Here is a 14,954-nt window from a genome sequence, read left to right on the forward strand (position 1 = left end):
CCCCACACAATCAAGGGAGGGAAGGAACCCAGGGATTCTTGTGGCATCCACAAAAAGGTAGTCAAACATTTCCCTTAGAACTGGGAAGAAGCTTAGCAGTGACAAGAACTGTTGCTAGTCTCTCAGAGTTGGAAATCTCCAGAGATAGCAGCTGGAGACCTGAATAGGCACTGGAACCCCTGGGGCCCTGCCCCCACTGCAGGGTTCTGAAATCAGAAGCTCTGGTTTATTACCTCTGTGTAAATCGACATGATTCACTTAACCTCTGAGAGCCTTCCTCTGTCTTTGGGTGAGCTGGTGATGACCTTGCCCACCACAGGGACCTCTACTGGTGGGATGATCACAGGAAGCTCTTAGGACATGGATGTCCCATGTCTCCCCAGCTACCTGCCTGCCAATCTGTTCAATGTAGGAATAGTAACAGCTGCTGCCCATGAGAAGTGAGAATCAGAATCTAATGGCAAAGTGAATAATAAAAGGCATTTCAAATTCCTGTGTAGGTGGAAGTGAATGTTATCGAGAAACACATCTTTGAGGCCTTATTGCCCAGTGGGTTATGGAATGCGAGGCTGTGTGTATCCTAAAATCTTCTTTCAGATACACCAAAATAAAGTGAAAGGAAATGGACATTTCTGTTGTAGTGCCGACCCCTGCTCCTCTGCTGTGGGCAGAATGGGGGTGTCTCTATCTCCATTTCCATCTCCGGCATCTGGTGTAATTGTGGTTGCCACAGGGCCTGAGTACCAGGATCTAGCATAGTACAAACCCTTTTTGGAAGTGGTGGTTTGGATTTTGATGGCGGTTCTATGAGGCTGGACAGACTAAGTAAAAGGGGTAGGTGCTGTTTGGAGGGAGGAAGGGGTAGGGCAGAACAGCTCAATGCCCTTGCCCCTCTCACCTCTTAGAAGCCACAGACTTCTGAGGTTTTCAGGTTGGCAGCAGAACATCTTCCCGTGGGGTCTTATGAAGGTAGTGTGGACCTTGGAGCTTCTTGCAAGAGAAGGGTGGATAACAAAAATTCCAAAGGCAGGCTTCTGTAGTTTTTCTTTCCAAATGCTAAACCTCTCCCCAGTAGAACTCGGGTCCTGGGGCCCTTTAATCCAAGGGCTTCTGCTTGCCAACCTCGGAGAGTAGGACCCTGCAACCGAGGGGACTGTGAGCTGTGGTTCCCCACCCAGTGTACACAATGCATACACCAGCACACTCCTCCCATGTGCGGTAAATCCCACCCTCCACCGCCTACTCGCTCACTAAACACCTGCAGCCCTCCGGGAAACCTGGATGAACCGCGCACCTCAGCACAGAATGCAGGATGCAGAACGCAGGTGCCAGGGCACCGCCCAAGTCTGGAAGCAGGCAGGAAGGCGTGCCACTGGGATCTATCAGGTTACCCTGATGGTGTGGCACGAGGACAGTGCGGAGAGAACCTCATGCTTTGCCTCTCACTCTTCTGGTGCCTAGGAGAGTAATTTCTTCCCCTAGAACAGGAGAACAGGAGTACTTCGAGGTCCTGTGTCTAGGACCCTCTGAGTTCCTGTATCTCTGTGGCATAGTTTTAAGATGTTGCAGCCGGGTTCGCTTGCAGGAAAACAATCTCAAAACTAAGTTAAGGCGCTAGATAGGAACTGTTCGGTATAGAGGGGCTCTAGCCACTCGCAATCCCTGCTTTTCCTTCAGCTCCCTGGAGGCTGCCTGGGCCTCCTGCCTCTTTTCCCTTGCTTCCCCGACTCGGTCCATTCCAAAGTTCCATCAAGCTCTCAGTCAAAATTCGTCCCAGCACCCTCTCGACCTCCCTTGTCTTTCAGGTTGGAGAGCAGTCCTTTATCCCGTCATACTCAGGAACGAGAAGAATCCGTAGATGGATACTGAGACTGCAGTGGCAGTCTGGAGAGAAAAGTCATTTGCCCAGAAGTTCCAGTTCCAAGACCCAGCAGCGAAGCAAGTCAGGAATTAGAATTAGGGAGACTGGACTATGACATGGAATAGGCTGTGAGCAAAGGCCTTCACTTGCGGCAACCCCTGCGGTCTTACTCTTTTATCCACAGGAGCGCGCTCTCCCTCTCTCTGTCTGTCTGTCTCTGTCTCTGTTTCTGTCTCTGTCTCTGTCTCTCAGAGGGGGGGCTCCTTAGAACTCAGGAATGCCAGTGACACAACAGTAAGCAAAGAAACGGGTTGGGGGGGAGGGGGAAGTAAACGTAGGAGTCGCGGAGATGGCTCAGCTAAAGCCCAGAGGAAGAGAGTGGCTGCAACACTTTGTCACGGGGACAAAGAGGAGCAAAACTGCCAGGACAAAGGCCGAGTAATCCAAACCCTGAGGGGGCAGCGCACGTACTGGGGTTTTGCAACGTCTGGTCTGGTCTGTGGCCGCAAGAGTCGTCTTCAAGGGTCACTTTCTTGAGAAGTGGGTTTCAGTCCTCGGTGGTGGCTGAGACAGCAAGCACAGCTCTGCTGTCCTCTGCGATGCTCCCGGGAGGGTGTGCAGTGAGGCGCGCACTCGGGAAGCACTGGGTCTCAGATGGCTCGGAGAGGGGAGCTAACGCTAGAGCCCCGAGGGTATTGAGAGTCCGGGTTTGATGGTTGAGGCTGGAAGCGCGGTTTGCAGAGATCTGGAAAACTCTAAACCCTAAATAGCCTCAAAACGTCCCATTGCCAACCTGAGGTCCGAGCCTGCGCTCTCCTGCGACCGCAGCTGGGACAAGGCAAGTGGGTGTCCCTAGCGCCCATCTTCTTCTGTGGGAAGTTGAGGCGAACGGCCCAAGCTCTGTGCCTAGGCGGCCGAATAATTTCTGCCAAGAGCTCACTTCTCCAAGGGTTTGAGGAGACTTTCTCAACATTTCACCGATCTAAACATTTTAGGTCAAGTTTTAGTTCAAATACATTCATTTGTTAAAAATAGGTTCCCGAGACCACTGTCTGCCCCATCTTTCCTAGGAACTCTAGAGAGAAAGGTTTTTTCTTATTTACCTGCGGCAAAAATTTCCTTCTAACTGTTGGAGGAACAAAAAATTCTGGTCTTGTTGTCATTGATGCGGGCCACTGGACCCCGCGCGCGATGCTGGCCGGCTGGTCCTGCGCAGCCGGCAGCCAGGACACACTCACCTAGCACGCTTTCGGCCGCTTTTCTTTCTGCGTCTTGAGCTGGGAAGCAGAAAACGACGCGGGAGGCGGGTCGGGTCTCCGGATCTAGCGAATTCGACATCCACTCGCTTTTGGTATTGGAGTCGGGTCTCAGGAAAGTCCCATATTTCTTGACCTTCTGGCCCAAGGTAGGGAGGTTCTGTAGGCACTCTTCAGGCGGGTCTGAAAGCCTAGTGTGCTGCGTTCCCGCCTCCCCGTCTGCGCTCAGGAGAGGTTTCTCACCCGGTAGCCCAGGACCCTCTCCACTTGGCGTCTTCATTTTAGGACATTGATCTTTCCAGCTCAGGACTTTCCCTAGAGGGGAATAGCCCACAAGCACACCCTGAAGGCTTGGGTATGGAATTTCAGAGACCGGGGAGTGATTGAGTAAGAAGATGGGATCGGACGACCTATGCATAGTTTTAGGGAAGTCTATCCTGGCTTCCAAGGCACACAGAGCCTGCATTCAGGCCCGGCTTGGTCGGATGAATTAGTAAAAGCAGCATGGGTCCGAGGTGCCGTCCAAGCCTCCCAACACCGAACCAACCAGTTCAGGGCGCCTTTGCGCACGGTGGCCACTTGGGGTCGCACTTTATGCCTGTTTGAACCGCCGTGCAGCCTTCAGAAGCTTGGATCAGCTTAATCCTTACAAAACGTTCAGACAAAAACAGGGCCCGTTCCCCAGCAGCTCAGAGTCACTCGGTGCACCGACCGGTGTTGGTCTCAGCTCCGAGCCTCGCAGTTCTTAGGTTCCCATACGACTGGCCAGTGAAAGGTATTCAGAGCCTTTGGGCAGACTCTTTCTTGTTTACCTTCTTTGGGAGCATTTTGGGGGCGGGAGGGGTGTAAAAGAACGGAACAGCGAGACCAGTGGAGCTGTCTCAGAGCTCGGTCACCGAACCGGCCAGGAGAGAAACGGCGCCTCTTGGTCCGAGGAACCTTCCAAGAGGTTAAGAGTTAGGTCTGAACAGAACTCTTGGAGCCCCAGCCCCGCCCTCCCCCACCGCATATATTTGCGCCCACCGCCAGAAACACAGGCACGCACGATACACATTCACTCACTCGGGCCCGCGGCGCCGAGGACACAAGGAGCGTCGCCCACTGGGCGGGGGCCGCTTGGGAACAAAGGGCCGGGGAAGCGTCATCCCCGCGCCTATTCTGAACCTACTTGAGGGTGACACGGACCGAGGGTGGGAGTGCAAAGAGTATCTAGAGGGGCGTGAGTGCAGGCGGGGTGGGTGGGAACAGCGGTTTGGTCCAGAAGTGGGGCGCGCACTGCAGGCGAGTGTGCGGGGACCTCAACTCAGAGGGGGTTGGGGGTTGGGCGCAGTCCGTCCGTCCCATTCGGCTCCAGCCCTCCTCCAGGCCTCAGAGGCTTTGGGGCTCCTCCGGCCTCCAGTCAGCTGACGCGGGGGGCGGGGGAGCTGTCAGGCACGCCCCGCCCAGCGTCGCTGGGCCGCGGGGGCCGTGCAGCCATTGGCCAACACGCCGGGCGGCTTGGGCCCCCGCGCTCCAGTGACATCAGGAAGCGATAAAAGGCGGCGGCAGCGGCAGCTCCTGCACAGCTGCACCGCCGTGCTGCGAGCGGCTGCAAGCAAGAAAGCCCTAGAGCCAAAGAGCCGGAGAGCGAGCGGCGGCCGCTTTGCCCCGCGCCTCCCCTCTGCCCCAACGCGCACCTCTCGCCTGCTTCTCCACCCCGCCCCAGCTCGACCCGCCTCGGTCCCAGCGCGGCCGCAGCCCCGAGCTCCGGGGCAGCTCAGGCAACCTCAGGAGGACTCTCCGGCGCGCCGCCGCGTCCCCAGACAAAGGCTTGGCCGGCGGCCCCGGCCCGCAGCGCCCTCGGCTCCCCGCCACCCCGGCTTGCCGCTCTTCGCCCCCGCGTTTGGCACCAAGCGTCCGGGCCGGCCGGCCGCAAAGTTTCCCCCGCGGCAGCGGCGGCTGAGCCTCGCTTTAGCGATGGCCGCGGAGCTGAGCATGGGGCCAGAGCTGCCCACCAGCCCGCTGGCCATGGAGTACGTCAACGACTTCGACCTTCTCAAGTTCGACGTGAAGAAGGAGCCGCTGGGGCGTGCGGAGCGTCCCGGCCGACCCTGCACTCGCCTGCAGCCGGCCGGCTCGGTGTCGTCCACCCCGCTCAGCACACCGTGCAGCTCGGTGCCTTCTTCGCCCAGCTTCAGTCCGACCGAACAGAAGACCCATCTTGAGGACCTGTACTGGATGGCGAGCAACTACCAGCAGATGAACCCCGAGGCGCTCAACCTGACGCCCGAGGACGCCGTGGAGGCGCTCATCGGTTCGCACCCAGTGCCACAGCCGCTGCAGAGCTTCGACGGCTTCCGTAGTGCGCACCACCATCACCACCACCATCACCCTCACCCTCACCACGGGTACCCAGGAGCCGGTGTGGCTCACGATGAACTGGGCCCGCACGCTCACCCGCATCATCACCACCATCACCAAGCGTCGCCGCCGCCGTCCAACGCCGCCAGTCCGGCGCAACAGCTGCCCACCAGCCACCCGGGGCCTGGACCGCACGCAGCGGCCGCAGCGACGGCTGCGGGTGGCAACGGGAGCGTGGAGGACCGCTTCTCAGACGACCAGCTGGTGTCCATGTCCGTGCGTGAGCTGAACCGCCACCTGCGGGGCTTCACCAAGGACGAGGTGATTCGCCTGAAGCAGAAGCGGCGGACCCTGAAGAACCGGGGCTACGCCCAGTCGTGCAGGTATAAACGCGTCCAGCAGAAACATCACCTGGAGAACGAGAAGACGCAGCTCATTCAGCAGGTGGAGCAGCTTAAGCAGGAGGTGTCCCGGCTGGCCCGAGAGAGAGACGCCTACAAGGTCAAGTGCGAGAAACTCGCCAACTCCGGCTTCAGGGAGGCGGGCTCCACCAGCGACAGCCCCTCCTCTCCCGAGTTCTTTCTGTGAGTCGTGGCGGGTCCCGGCCCCCGCCCTTGCCCTGGCCCTGACTCCCTGTCCTGTGCCCCTAACCCTGGACTCCCTGTCCCTTCCATGGCCTCGGCCTTGACCTGTTTGACTCGAAAGAGAGAGGGAGGAAGGACGCGCGGCCGCGGGCGACGGGGCGGGAGCGCGGGCGGGTAGGCAACCCTGGCTCAGAAGAGAGCGGCGCAGGCCAGCGCAGCCTGCTAGACTTGGGCAGAGTCAGAGAGACCCGGGCGGGTGGGAGGTCCCGGAGTCACTTTTCTCCAGGCTGGAAGGCCGCGAGGCATTTTCCAAGGAGTTGCCAAGGCCGTCTGGACACTTCTGGCTCCTGGAACTTTGTGAGTGCCAGGGCCGCCGATTCGCAGCCCAAAGCTCAGTTCGCCCCAGGAAGAGCAGAGGAGAGGAAAGGAGAGGAGAGGGACTCTGGAGTCCCCGAGGGCAAGAGGCCAGGCTGAGCTAAGGAAGGAAGAACAGACAGATCTGTCTGTCCAGAGTCCGGAGAACACTGGCTCTCAGCCGGAGACGCCGGCCTCAGTTTAGGACATTCGGCGCGCGAAGAAAAAAACAAAAAAAAACAAAAAAAACAAACTCATCAGTTTTATTGCCTGCTCGATTATATAGAAAAATACGAAAATCTGCATTAAAAATATTAATCCTGCATGCTGGACATGTATGGTAATAATTTCTATTTTGTACCATTTTCTTGTTTAACTTTAGCATGTTGTTGATCATGGATCATAACCCCCTTGTTTCTTTGAGTGAGAAGGGATGCAGTTCCAAAACTCCTGCGGCTGCGAGAGCGGAGTTTCAGTCGCAGGCCGGCTTGTAAATTACCCGCCCGGTCAAACCACACTGAGAACGTAGCAGCAAGCTGAGTCTTTGTTTGGGTTTATTATTATGGCATTTTTGTTTGTAAGTAAAAATAAAAGAAAGGTAGAAAACAACCAACTTTGTCCTGGGGAACCTTTGGAATTTGGATATTCGGTCCCCTTCTCCTTCCCACTTTAGTTTTCAGTTTCGTTGGTGTTGAGGGAAAGCTTGTAAGGGAGAGACAGCTGTGGATATCCATTCTTTGGGTGCGGGAGCGTGTCCTCTACCCGGTCTTCTGACCAAATTGACCTCCCCACCCCCACTCCACCCCTAAGAAGAAAAGGAAAGAGACGGGTTCCTTGGCTTTGCACCCTAAGGAGTCAACCCAGGCTTAGTTTAGAATCCTCCAGGAAGGGGATATTTGCAAGCCCCCTCCCCTCAGGGCTGAGGGTGAAAGGATTCTCCCCACCTCTTGCTATTTGTCAATGATGACCTGAGCTCCTATCGAACTAAATGCCATTCTCAGAATGTACCAGAAACCCACACATTGGCAAGTAATGCTGCAACTTTCAAGTGCGCTCTTTAGACCAATGCATTATGTGTTTCCCTGCTGTCGGGATAGCACGGAGAGTTACTGGTGGTATCCCCGCTCCCTTCGGTTGTACAGTTGTTATAGGGGAGGTCTGGGTGTTTTTCTTTATTGTTACTTTCATTTCTGCGGGTCAGTAAAAGGATTTAAGTTGCACTGACAAAAATACCAAAATGAAAGCATACTTTTTTTTAAGTTCCCATCTGAATTTGCTGGCGCTGCTGGCTGGATGCTTTTTTGTTTGTTTTTGAGTTTGTATTAGTTGATAAATTTACAGTAATAACAAGATTGTATGAACCGCATGGTGCTTGCAGTTTTAAATATTGTGGATATTCGTCCTGCATCGAAAACGAGCTTTGGTTTTTACTGATTCAACTGTGTTGAAATCAAACTTGCAGCAACGCAACAGAAATTGTTTTTAATTTCATGTAAAATAAGGGATCAATTTCAACCCCTGCTTATGATATGAAATATTAAAATCTAGTCTTATTGTAGTTTTAATTCAGACTGGTTTCTGTTTTTTGGTTATTAAAATGGTTTCCTATTTTGCTTATTAAAACCATGGAAATGGTGTTTATTTAGAGGACTCCGTGTTTGCATAACTTTAACTCTCCTATTTCTTCAAGAATTGCTCTTGTGTATTAAGTTTGGGGCATTGTCTGGCAGTGGACCCCAAACCAAGGGTGGGCAGATCATTCTCTCCAGTGTATGACTGAGTGTGTTGTATGTGAGCCTCATGTATTCTCTGCTTTCCACCCAGGTTCAGACCCAAGCTGAGAGTCCATCTGTATGCTGAGAGGGGGCATATCTGAAAGAGACACTCTACAGTGCTTATAGAGCTTTCAGGCTTGGTGAGCAGGATCAGGATTGGGCTGCTAGCCTGCCTGTGGCTGGAATAGTGAACCACAGAGGCCCAGAAGCCAGAGCTGCCACCTGGATAGAGGAAGCCAGGACTTTTTATTTTTCTTTCAGAGTCCAGGGCAGTTTAGCTGTAGTCCATGACTTTCTGCCTGGGCGTTTAGGTCTCAACTTCCCTCAGCCAGGCACCGGGCAGCTTAGAACTAGGCAGCAGGCCCTGAACTGAGGCTTGCCCTCCTTTTTCCAGGGTTGATGGAATCAAGTGACACTTGACACTAGATCTTGGGATGAAGGACCCTCTTGGTAGGAAACCCCTCCTTGGATATTTCTTCCCAGGTTAGTATGTTCAGGATGCACAAGGCCATCAGCCCTCAAAAAACAAACAAAACAAAACAACACCGAGTAGAAGAGCTTGGATGTCAGTATCTCCTCAAATTGGAGGCTTGGAGAGGTTTAGATGACTCCATACAGCCTGTCTAACCGTACCTGAAGACTCCTGGCATGGAAGCAGCCCTAGATGGCTTCCCTTTCCCTGGTCCTTTGAAGGCCGCCTACCTTATGGCCCATACTCCTGGCAGCCTCCTTAGAACCCTGCCTATGATTCTGATTGTCTTTCCGCAGACCCCTCTCTGGTACTGGACAGAACACCCAGACCTTTGAGGAGGTCTACTCTTTTGGTAGTGGCTGGCTCTCTGTGGAACTGCCAGCTTCCACGTAGACTTGACTCTGCCTTCTTGGTGCTGGAGTTCCTAACATGGAATTTCAGGATCCAGATGGGGAGATTATAGACCCAAGCAGGGAGCCCAGGGAGGGGGAGGCTGAGTAGGGGGTAGCCTGGAAAAGAAGGAGTGAAACTTAGAGGGAGCAGATTTTGTCCAGGATCCCTGGAAACTAGGCTCGTGATTGGCATCTGAGGAAGAAGTTTGGGGACCTCAAACAATCAAACAATCAACCAGCAAAATAGCAGTAACCACAGTACATACCTATAGTGCACTGGTGGTGCGATTCCAGCTCCAATTGATTTCCCAAACCCATTCCATTTTTCCAGTGGAAACAAGGTTTGGCAAGGAAGGCTTTGGCCTGCATTTGGAAAAAGACAGCTGAGCCTGTTTCTCCCACGTGTAGGTGGGTGTGATCCATTTGTAATTCCATATGTAAGTGCCACTACAGGTACAGATATGTCCCCTTAGAGAAACAAGCCTCTGTTAGAGCTGGGGGCGGGGTGGGGTGGGTATCTGAAGAGACTCCACTGTGTAGGTCCCGCAGTAATAAAAGAGGACCAGGGGCTTCTCGTGGCAGAGATCTTAAATCTGATTCTGAAGACTACCGTTGTCCACTTCTGCCGTTGCCTAGATTTTAGAGAAGGTTGTAAATTACAAGGAATTGTCTTTATTCTGGATAGAGACACTTAGACACACCCAGTGAGGTCACCATCACCATGCATCCAGAAAGAACAAGGAGTGCCACCCACTTAGAGTGGCTAACTGCGTTTGGGATTGAGATCCAAGGCATAGCCCCAGCGACACGTTGACACCAAGACACTGCACCCACACCCTGCACTCACACTGATGGCCATGCTGGCACTTCAGTGCCTGCTCCCAAGTCACCCATTGAATACTAACTCACTCCGGGCCACAAACAGGGGAAAGTTGGGTAGAGCCCTCAGCTCTTTGGAGAAGGCCAGGGCTTGTGGACTGCTTTTGAGAGCAGGCTCCTATAGCAGGCAAGTCCTCTACTTGCAGCTGGCCAGGATGCCACAAGCCGGAGAAATGGGAACTGGATACCCAGGACCTCAGCAACCTCTATCCTTTTTGTTTTCTATTTCTCCTTACTGCTAGAGGGCGGGCAACCCGGGATCCCCACTCTCCACTACCCTGAAAGAAAAGTTCTTCCCGCACCAAAATCTTCCAGGCTTCCACTGATCCCAAGTAGACATGCTGGCGCCTGCAGACAGAGACGCACCCGGAGACAGAAACGCACAGACACTAACACCGGGAAGCACTCGGTGGGCACTCTGTAGGCTCTGAGAATTGGATTCTATCTCGGGTCGCCTTTTTTGCTAACGCAGTCACGGCCCTATAACCAGCTGGGCGCAGTCGGGAGTTTGCGTCCTGGATTCTCACTGGCTTGGCTTCAAGAACCTGAGGTAGCCGAGCCGCAGTCTCCTTCAGTTCGGCGGGGAGGCGCTCAGGTGCCTGAGGTTCAAGCAAATCGGCTACCTTCTCTATGCCTTCTCAGTCTCCCCCTCCGCACTCTTTCCCCTCTCCCTCTTTCTGTTCCGGTCTCCCACCCGGTCCCCATTTTCCATTTCTTTAGCTTTTCCTAATCTTCTCTTTTGTTTACTCCCCTGCCCTTTGTTCCTGGGCTGCCTGAAAGGCTACCCAGAACTGGCCCTGAGGTTTCTCTAACCAAGCAGGAGCAATGAGGTCTGGAAAGGCGGGTCTGCAGTCCGGGAGTCACCATATAGTTCGACACCTGCACTGTTCAGTGTCTGGACTTAACTTTGCCAACACTCCAGTTTCATTCCATTCCAGTGTCCCTCGCTGTGGTTGACTGGGACTGGCTGGCCCGGAGCTGTTCGAATCTCTGGGGATGCTGAAGCTGGTCACAGATGCAGTCACAGTAAGTCTTTGTCACTTGTCTCTGGGCATTTCTGTGGCAGGACAGCCCCCCCCCTCCCCGCGCGCTTGGCGGTTAGAGGTTCCCACTCCCTTTTATGCCTCTGTACCAATACTCACAGTGGAAGGTGTCAAGAGCCACACCATGCCCATCACTAGGTTGACCACTCAATGACCTGGAGGCTCAGCCTGCCCAGAGGGCCAAAGGCCTACTCATTCACCGCCCCCCACCCCCACCCCCTCAGTCTTCAGTTCAAGCCTGCCAGGGAGAAAGCCAGGAAACTCTGCAGTAGAGTTTGGAAGACTCTCTTGTATGCATTCAGATGCAAAACTCCATTGTCTTCTAGGCCCTTTGATTTTCCCAAAGAAATACTCTGAACTCGGTGTTTGAATAACTGTTACCTTCACCATCTGTAGTCTGAAGGCCAGGATTCTCAGTACAGGGATAGTGGCTCTGGTGTTCAGATTTATAATGCAAGGAACTCTTCTCTCCTGACCAAAATGAAAGTCTCCCATCGCACATCCCTCGAGGCAGTGTTTCTCTAGTCCCTCAGAGAGAGTCAGTTCCACCATGGGAATTGCTCATCTGGGCTACTGCCCAGCACAGACAGCATCCCGGATGACAATCTATCTGGCAGGATGCAGAGAAGGTCCTGTGGCTTGGTGTCAGCTGCACGTCAGAAACAGGCACCTCAGCCTGTCTCTGAAGGCTGGGGCTTCTTTGATTTAGAAGATAGGGTCTCTCTTTTGTGAGAAGGCTGCTGGTGGAATTTCCTCTTTCCCAGAGCTCCTGGCCAGGAAGCGCTTCTGTCAGTGGGGGGAAGTATACATTCACCAAGAGCACCCCCCATCAGTTCTTCAGCATCCTATGTAACCCCTCCTATCCACCTGAGCATCTTCACTTGTCCTGTACAAATTTCCATGCCTCCCATTTTTAAATTCCTTTTTCCATTGTCCTACGCATACTATCTTAACTGGTACATTCAGAAAATATCAGAGCTAACTGTTCTCACTTGGAAGAAATTAAATATGTGAGAAAAGTTGCAGCTCCAACACGAAAAACCACCTAAATTAATAATAAGGATTTGTTCCGAAGCAGAATTCAGTTGCAGCAGCCTCTTGGCATTCTTTGTGAGTGAAGTAAAACGGCAGCTATTCATTACATATTCTGTTTTATTTTATTTTTTTTTAATAAAAAAAAGGATGCTGTCTTTGGGTTGGAAAGTGCAGCTGCTGAGATGGGAGGGGGTCTGCAATGTTCTGTAAGAGGCACACTACTTTTAAAGTGAGAAGGCTGATAAAGTCCATACACGTGTATTGTGCTGCTTTCTTTCATTTTGGAGCTCTGTGCATTTTGCCTGGGTTGAGACTTCCTCCCATTAATGGACAGGGATGGGAACCTGAGGGGCTCTGTCTGAATAGTCTTCGTGAGGGGTGGGCATTGTTTCCGGCTTTATGGTCCTCTCAGATCCTGCAGCCCAGGCTGCCCTATGCTCTCACCCGGGCTCTCACTCGGGCTCTCTTGTTTCTGCTGGTCTGTCACCCTCACTTTCCTGACTCTGCTAGTTACAGTTCTGCCATCGAGCTCTACCAAGAACGGATATAGGAGCACACTGCCCGGGAGTCAACTCTGCCTGCTCGGAGTGGAGCACGGCTGTATTTCCCATCATGGGTGGGCCCTACCCCTGCCTTCCTTTGTTTCCTGAGAATCTGAAGAACTTGGTATATGGGTCCCTTGACAGGTAGGTCCCAGAGATATAGTTTAACCATTGGTTTAGTCTCCAGGCATTTCACTTAACTTTGCAGCCTAAATTACTGTTATCCAAGGGCCAGGGTGGAGGGGACATGGTCCTGTAGTCACCAGGGGAGAGTCTAGAACAGAAGTTCACACCTCCCTAGTGATGAAATTTATTTTTTTTGTCATCAATCCTTATAAATCCTTATATAAATTCCTCATCAAAGACATTTAACCCTGTGTAGGTAAAGGGGTCAGAAAGAACCCTCTCTGTGGGTCAGTTTTCTTCCTAAGCCTCTTTGCACAGGGTGGTTGTTGATTTTCATGCTGGACACTTCATGTCCTCTAGTCACAGGGTTTCCTGTCCAGGTGAAGATGTGTACCAATGACACAGAACGGTACCTTGAAGACGTGGGTGTCAGTGTAAACTGCAGCTGTCACTCTTTCTGATCTCTGATAGAGGAGAATGATGGCATGGAGGCTGTGTAGAAGCAGGCATCCTTGTCTTGGAACATCAGTGCTATTTATAATTAACAAACAGTCCTCTCACTCTTCATCTGCTCCTGCCTGAACTTTCCAATAAACGGATCTTAATGATGGAGCAAGTGTTTCTATCAGAAGCAGCCTCTAGGTGAGGTGATTGGGAAAGGCTGTTCAGGGTGTGATACTGAAGTTTTGGATCTAATGTAGGTGTGTTTCTGCTCTTAGGGCTGATCCACTAATGAATGCACATGTACACACTCATATTTACATACGCATAGGCAGAATTTACATGTATTCATCTGCTAAATATGTATATATTTGCTGTCATATTCACTTATATGTGTAACTCGTTACACATGTACCCCAATGCTAGATGCATTCTTGTCTAAATGTTCATGAGCATACATCTATAGTGCGTGTGGTGTGTGCAATTATGCATACAGCTGTCTGCCTTTATAGAATGATTGATTACACATGCGTGCAGGGTCTTGCAAATGTATAGGGCTCCTGTACATCCTCGGAGACTCACACATACTCACACCCATGTGTGTGTGTAAGTGAACACTAGCCTTTATGCTCATTCACACACAGGCGTCATGTAACAAGGGAAGCGTGGCACCAGTGGGGTTAATGGAGGCCCCAGACTCCCATAAATATTTATAGGAAGCACTCAAGCTCTCAAAGTGGGAGACGAAACCTCTGCTCTTGAGCCCCTGTAAATCACACGGGCTGCTGTGTGTTACCTGTCAGATGAGGGCTGTGCTCTGCAAAGGCGACACATACTTGCTTGAGCTGCTGTATCTAAGGGTCAGAGGTGATGGGGACAAGGTCCTGTGGTCATCTTTTGATAAGAGCCACCAGGAAAGTGTCTAGAACAGATATCCATATCTACCTAGTGCTGAGATTTAATTTTTGTCATCAAGCCTTATAATCTTTCTATAAATTCTTCCTCAAATACATTTAACCCTGTGTAGGCAAGGGCATCAGAAAGAGCCTCCTTGGAGGTTAGTTTCCACTCTAAGTCTTTTTGCACAGGGTGGTCATCCCAGTGCCTCACCAGGCATCCAGCATGCATGTCAGAGTCACTCCTCACTCCTAGGACACCACTTCAAGAGTCAAATAAAGCAGCTTTGTGCTGCTGCTGCTGCTGAGGGTAGGGCTGCCTAGCGGAGAGGCATTTTGTGACTACACGCGAGACTCTGCTGCCCAGTGGAGCGACAGCATCTCGGACTGACTGAGGAGGTATGGTCCTGGTAGAAGCCAGATTTGATGCAGTGTGTGTGAGCTTGCGCATACACATGCTCCACTGGATCTCACGATCCCAAGCTGCTGCAACTGTGTTCAGTGCAAATTCTGTGCTCAGTTTTTTACCTGAAGCTGGTCATTTGCATGCTGGACACTATTGTAGCAATGAGCGAAAACATCAAATGTTCCAACTTCTCAGTGTCCAGTCTGACAGGAGAGCAGAGGTACCTTTCAGGTAATATATAGAAAGCCCACATGCAACAAAGCAGCCGGACCCTTGAAGGCATTCACACAGAAGAGAAAGAACAGTCAAGGAGGACTTCCTGGAGCTGTTGATGCATGAATGGAAATCTGAAGTCTGAATTGAAGTTAGTCAAGTCAAATGGATAGGAGAACACTCTGGATTAGTGCCATCCCGTGGGTGTTTCTATGGTAACAGAAATTTTTCTATATTTGTGCCATCGAATAAGGCAGCCACAAGCTACAGGTGGTGATTGGGACTTTGAATGTGGCTCAGGCAAATGAGAATCTTATTTTTGTGTGTGTAATATATGTA

The 14,954-nt window shown here is 52.1% G+C and overlaps 1 protein-coding gene across 1 annotated transcript; it reads left to right on the forward strand.

Annotated features, from left to right (window-relative positions):
• The first annotated feature begins 4,492 nt into the window (after nucleotides 1-4,492).
• On the forward strand, nucleotides 4,493-7,960 carry Mafb (MAF bZIP transcription factor B). Its single transcript, XM_051187365.1, has one exon. The coding sequence runs from the start codon at nucleotides 5,074-5,076 to the stop codon at nucleotides 6,043-6,045; it is 972 nt and encodes a 323-aa protein (XP_051043322.1). The 5' UTR covers nucleotides 4,493-5,073; the 3' UTR covers nucleotides 6,046-7,960.
• Nucleotides 7,961-14,954: the final 6,994 nt, after the last annotated feature.

The sequence above is a fragment of the Phodopus roborovskii genome, unplaced genomic scaffold (genome assembly GCF_943737965.1).
Source record: "Phodopus roborovskii unplaced genomic scaffold, PHOROB, whole genome shotgun sequence".
In the NCBI taxonomy this organism is placed as follows: domain Eukaryota; kingdom Metazoa; phylum Chordata; class Mammalia; order Rodentia; family Cricetidae; genus Phodopus; species Phodopus roborovskii.

Coding starts and splice junctions, on each gene's coding strand:
- Mafb (XM_051187365.1), top strand. CDS start 5,074: ATGGCCGCGGAGCTGAGCATGGGGCCAGAGCTGCCCACCAGCCCGCTG.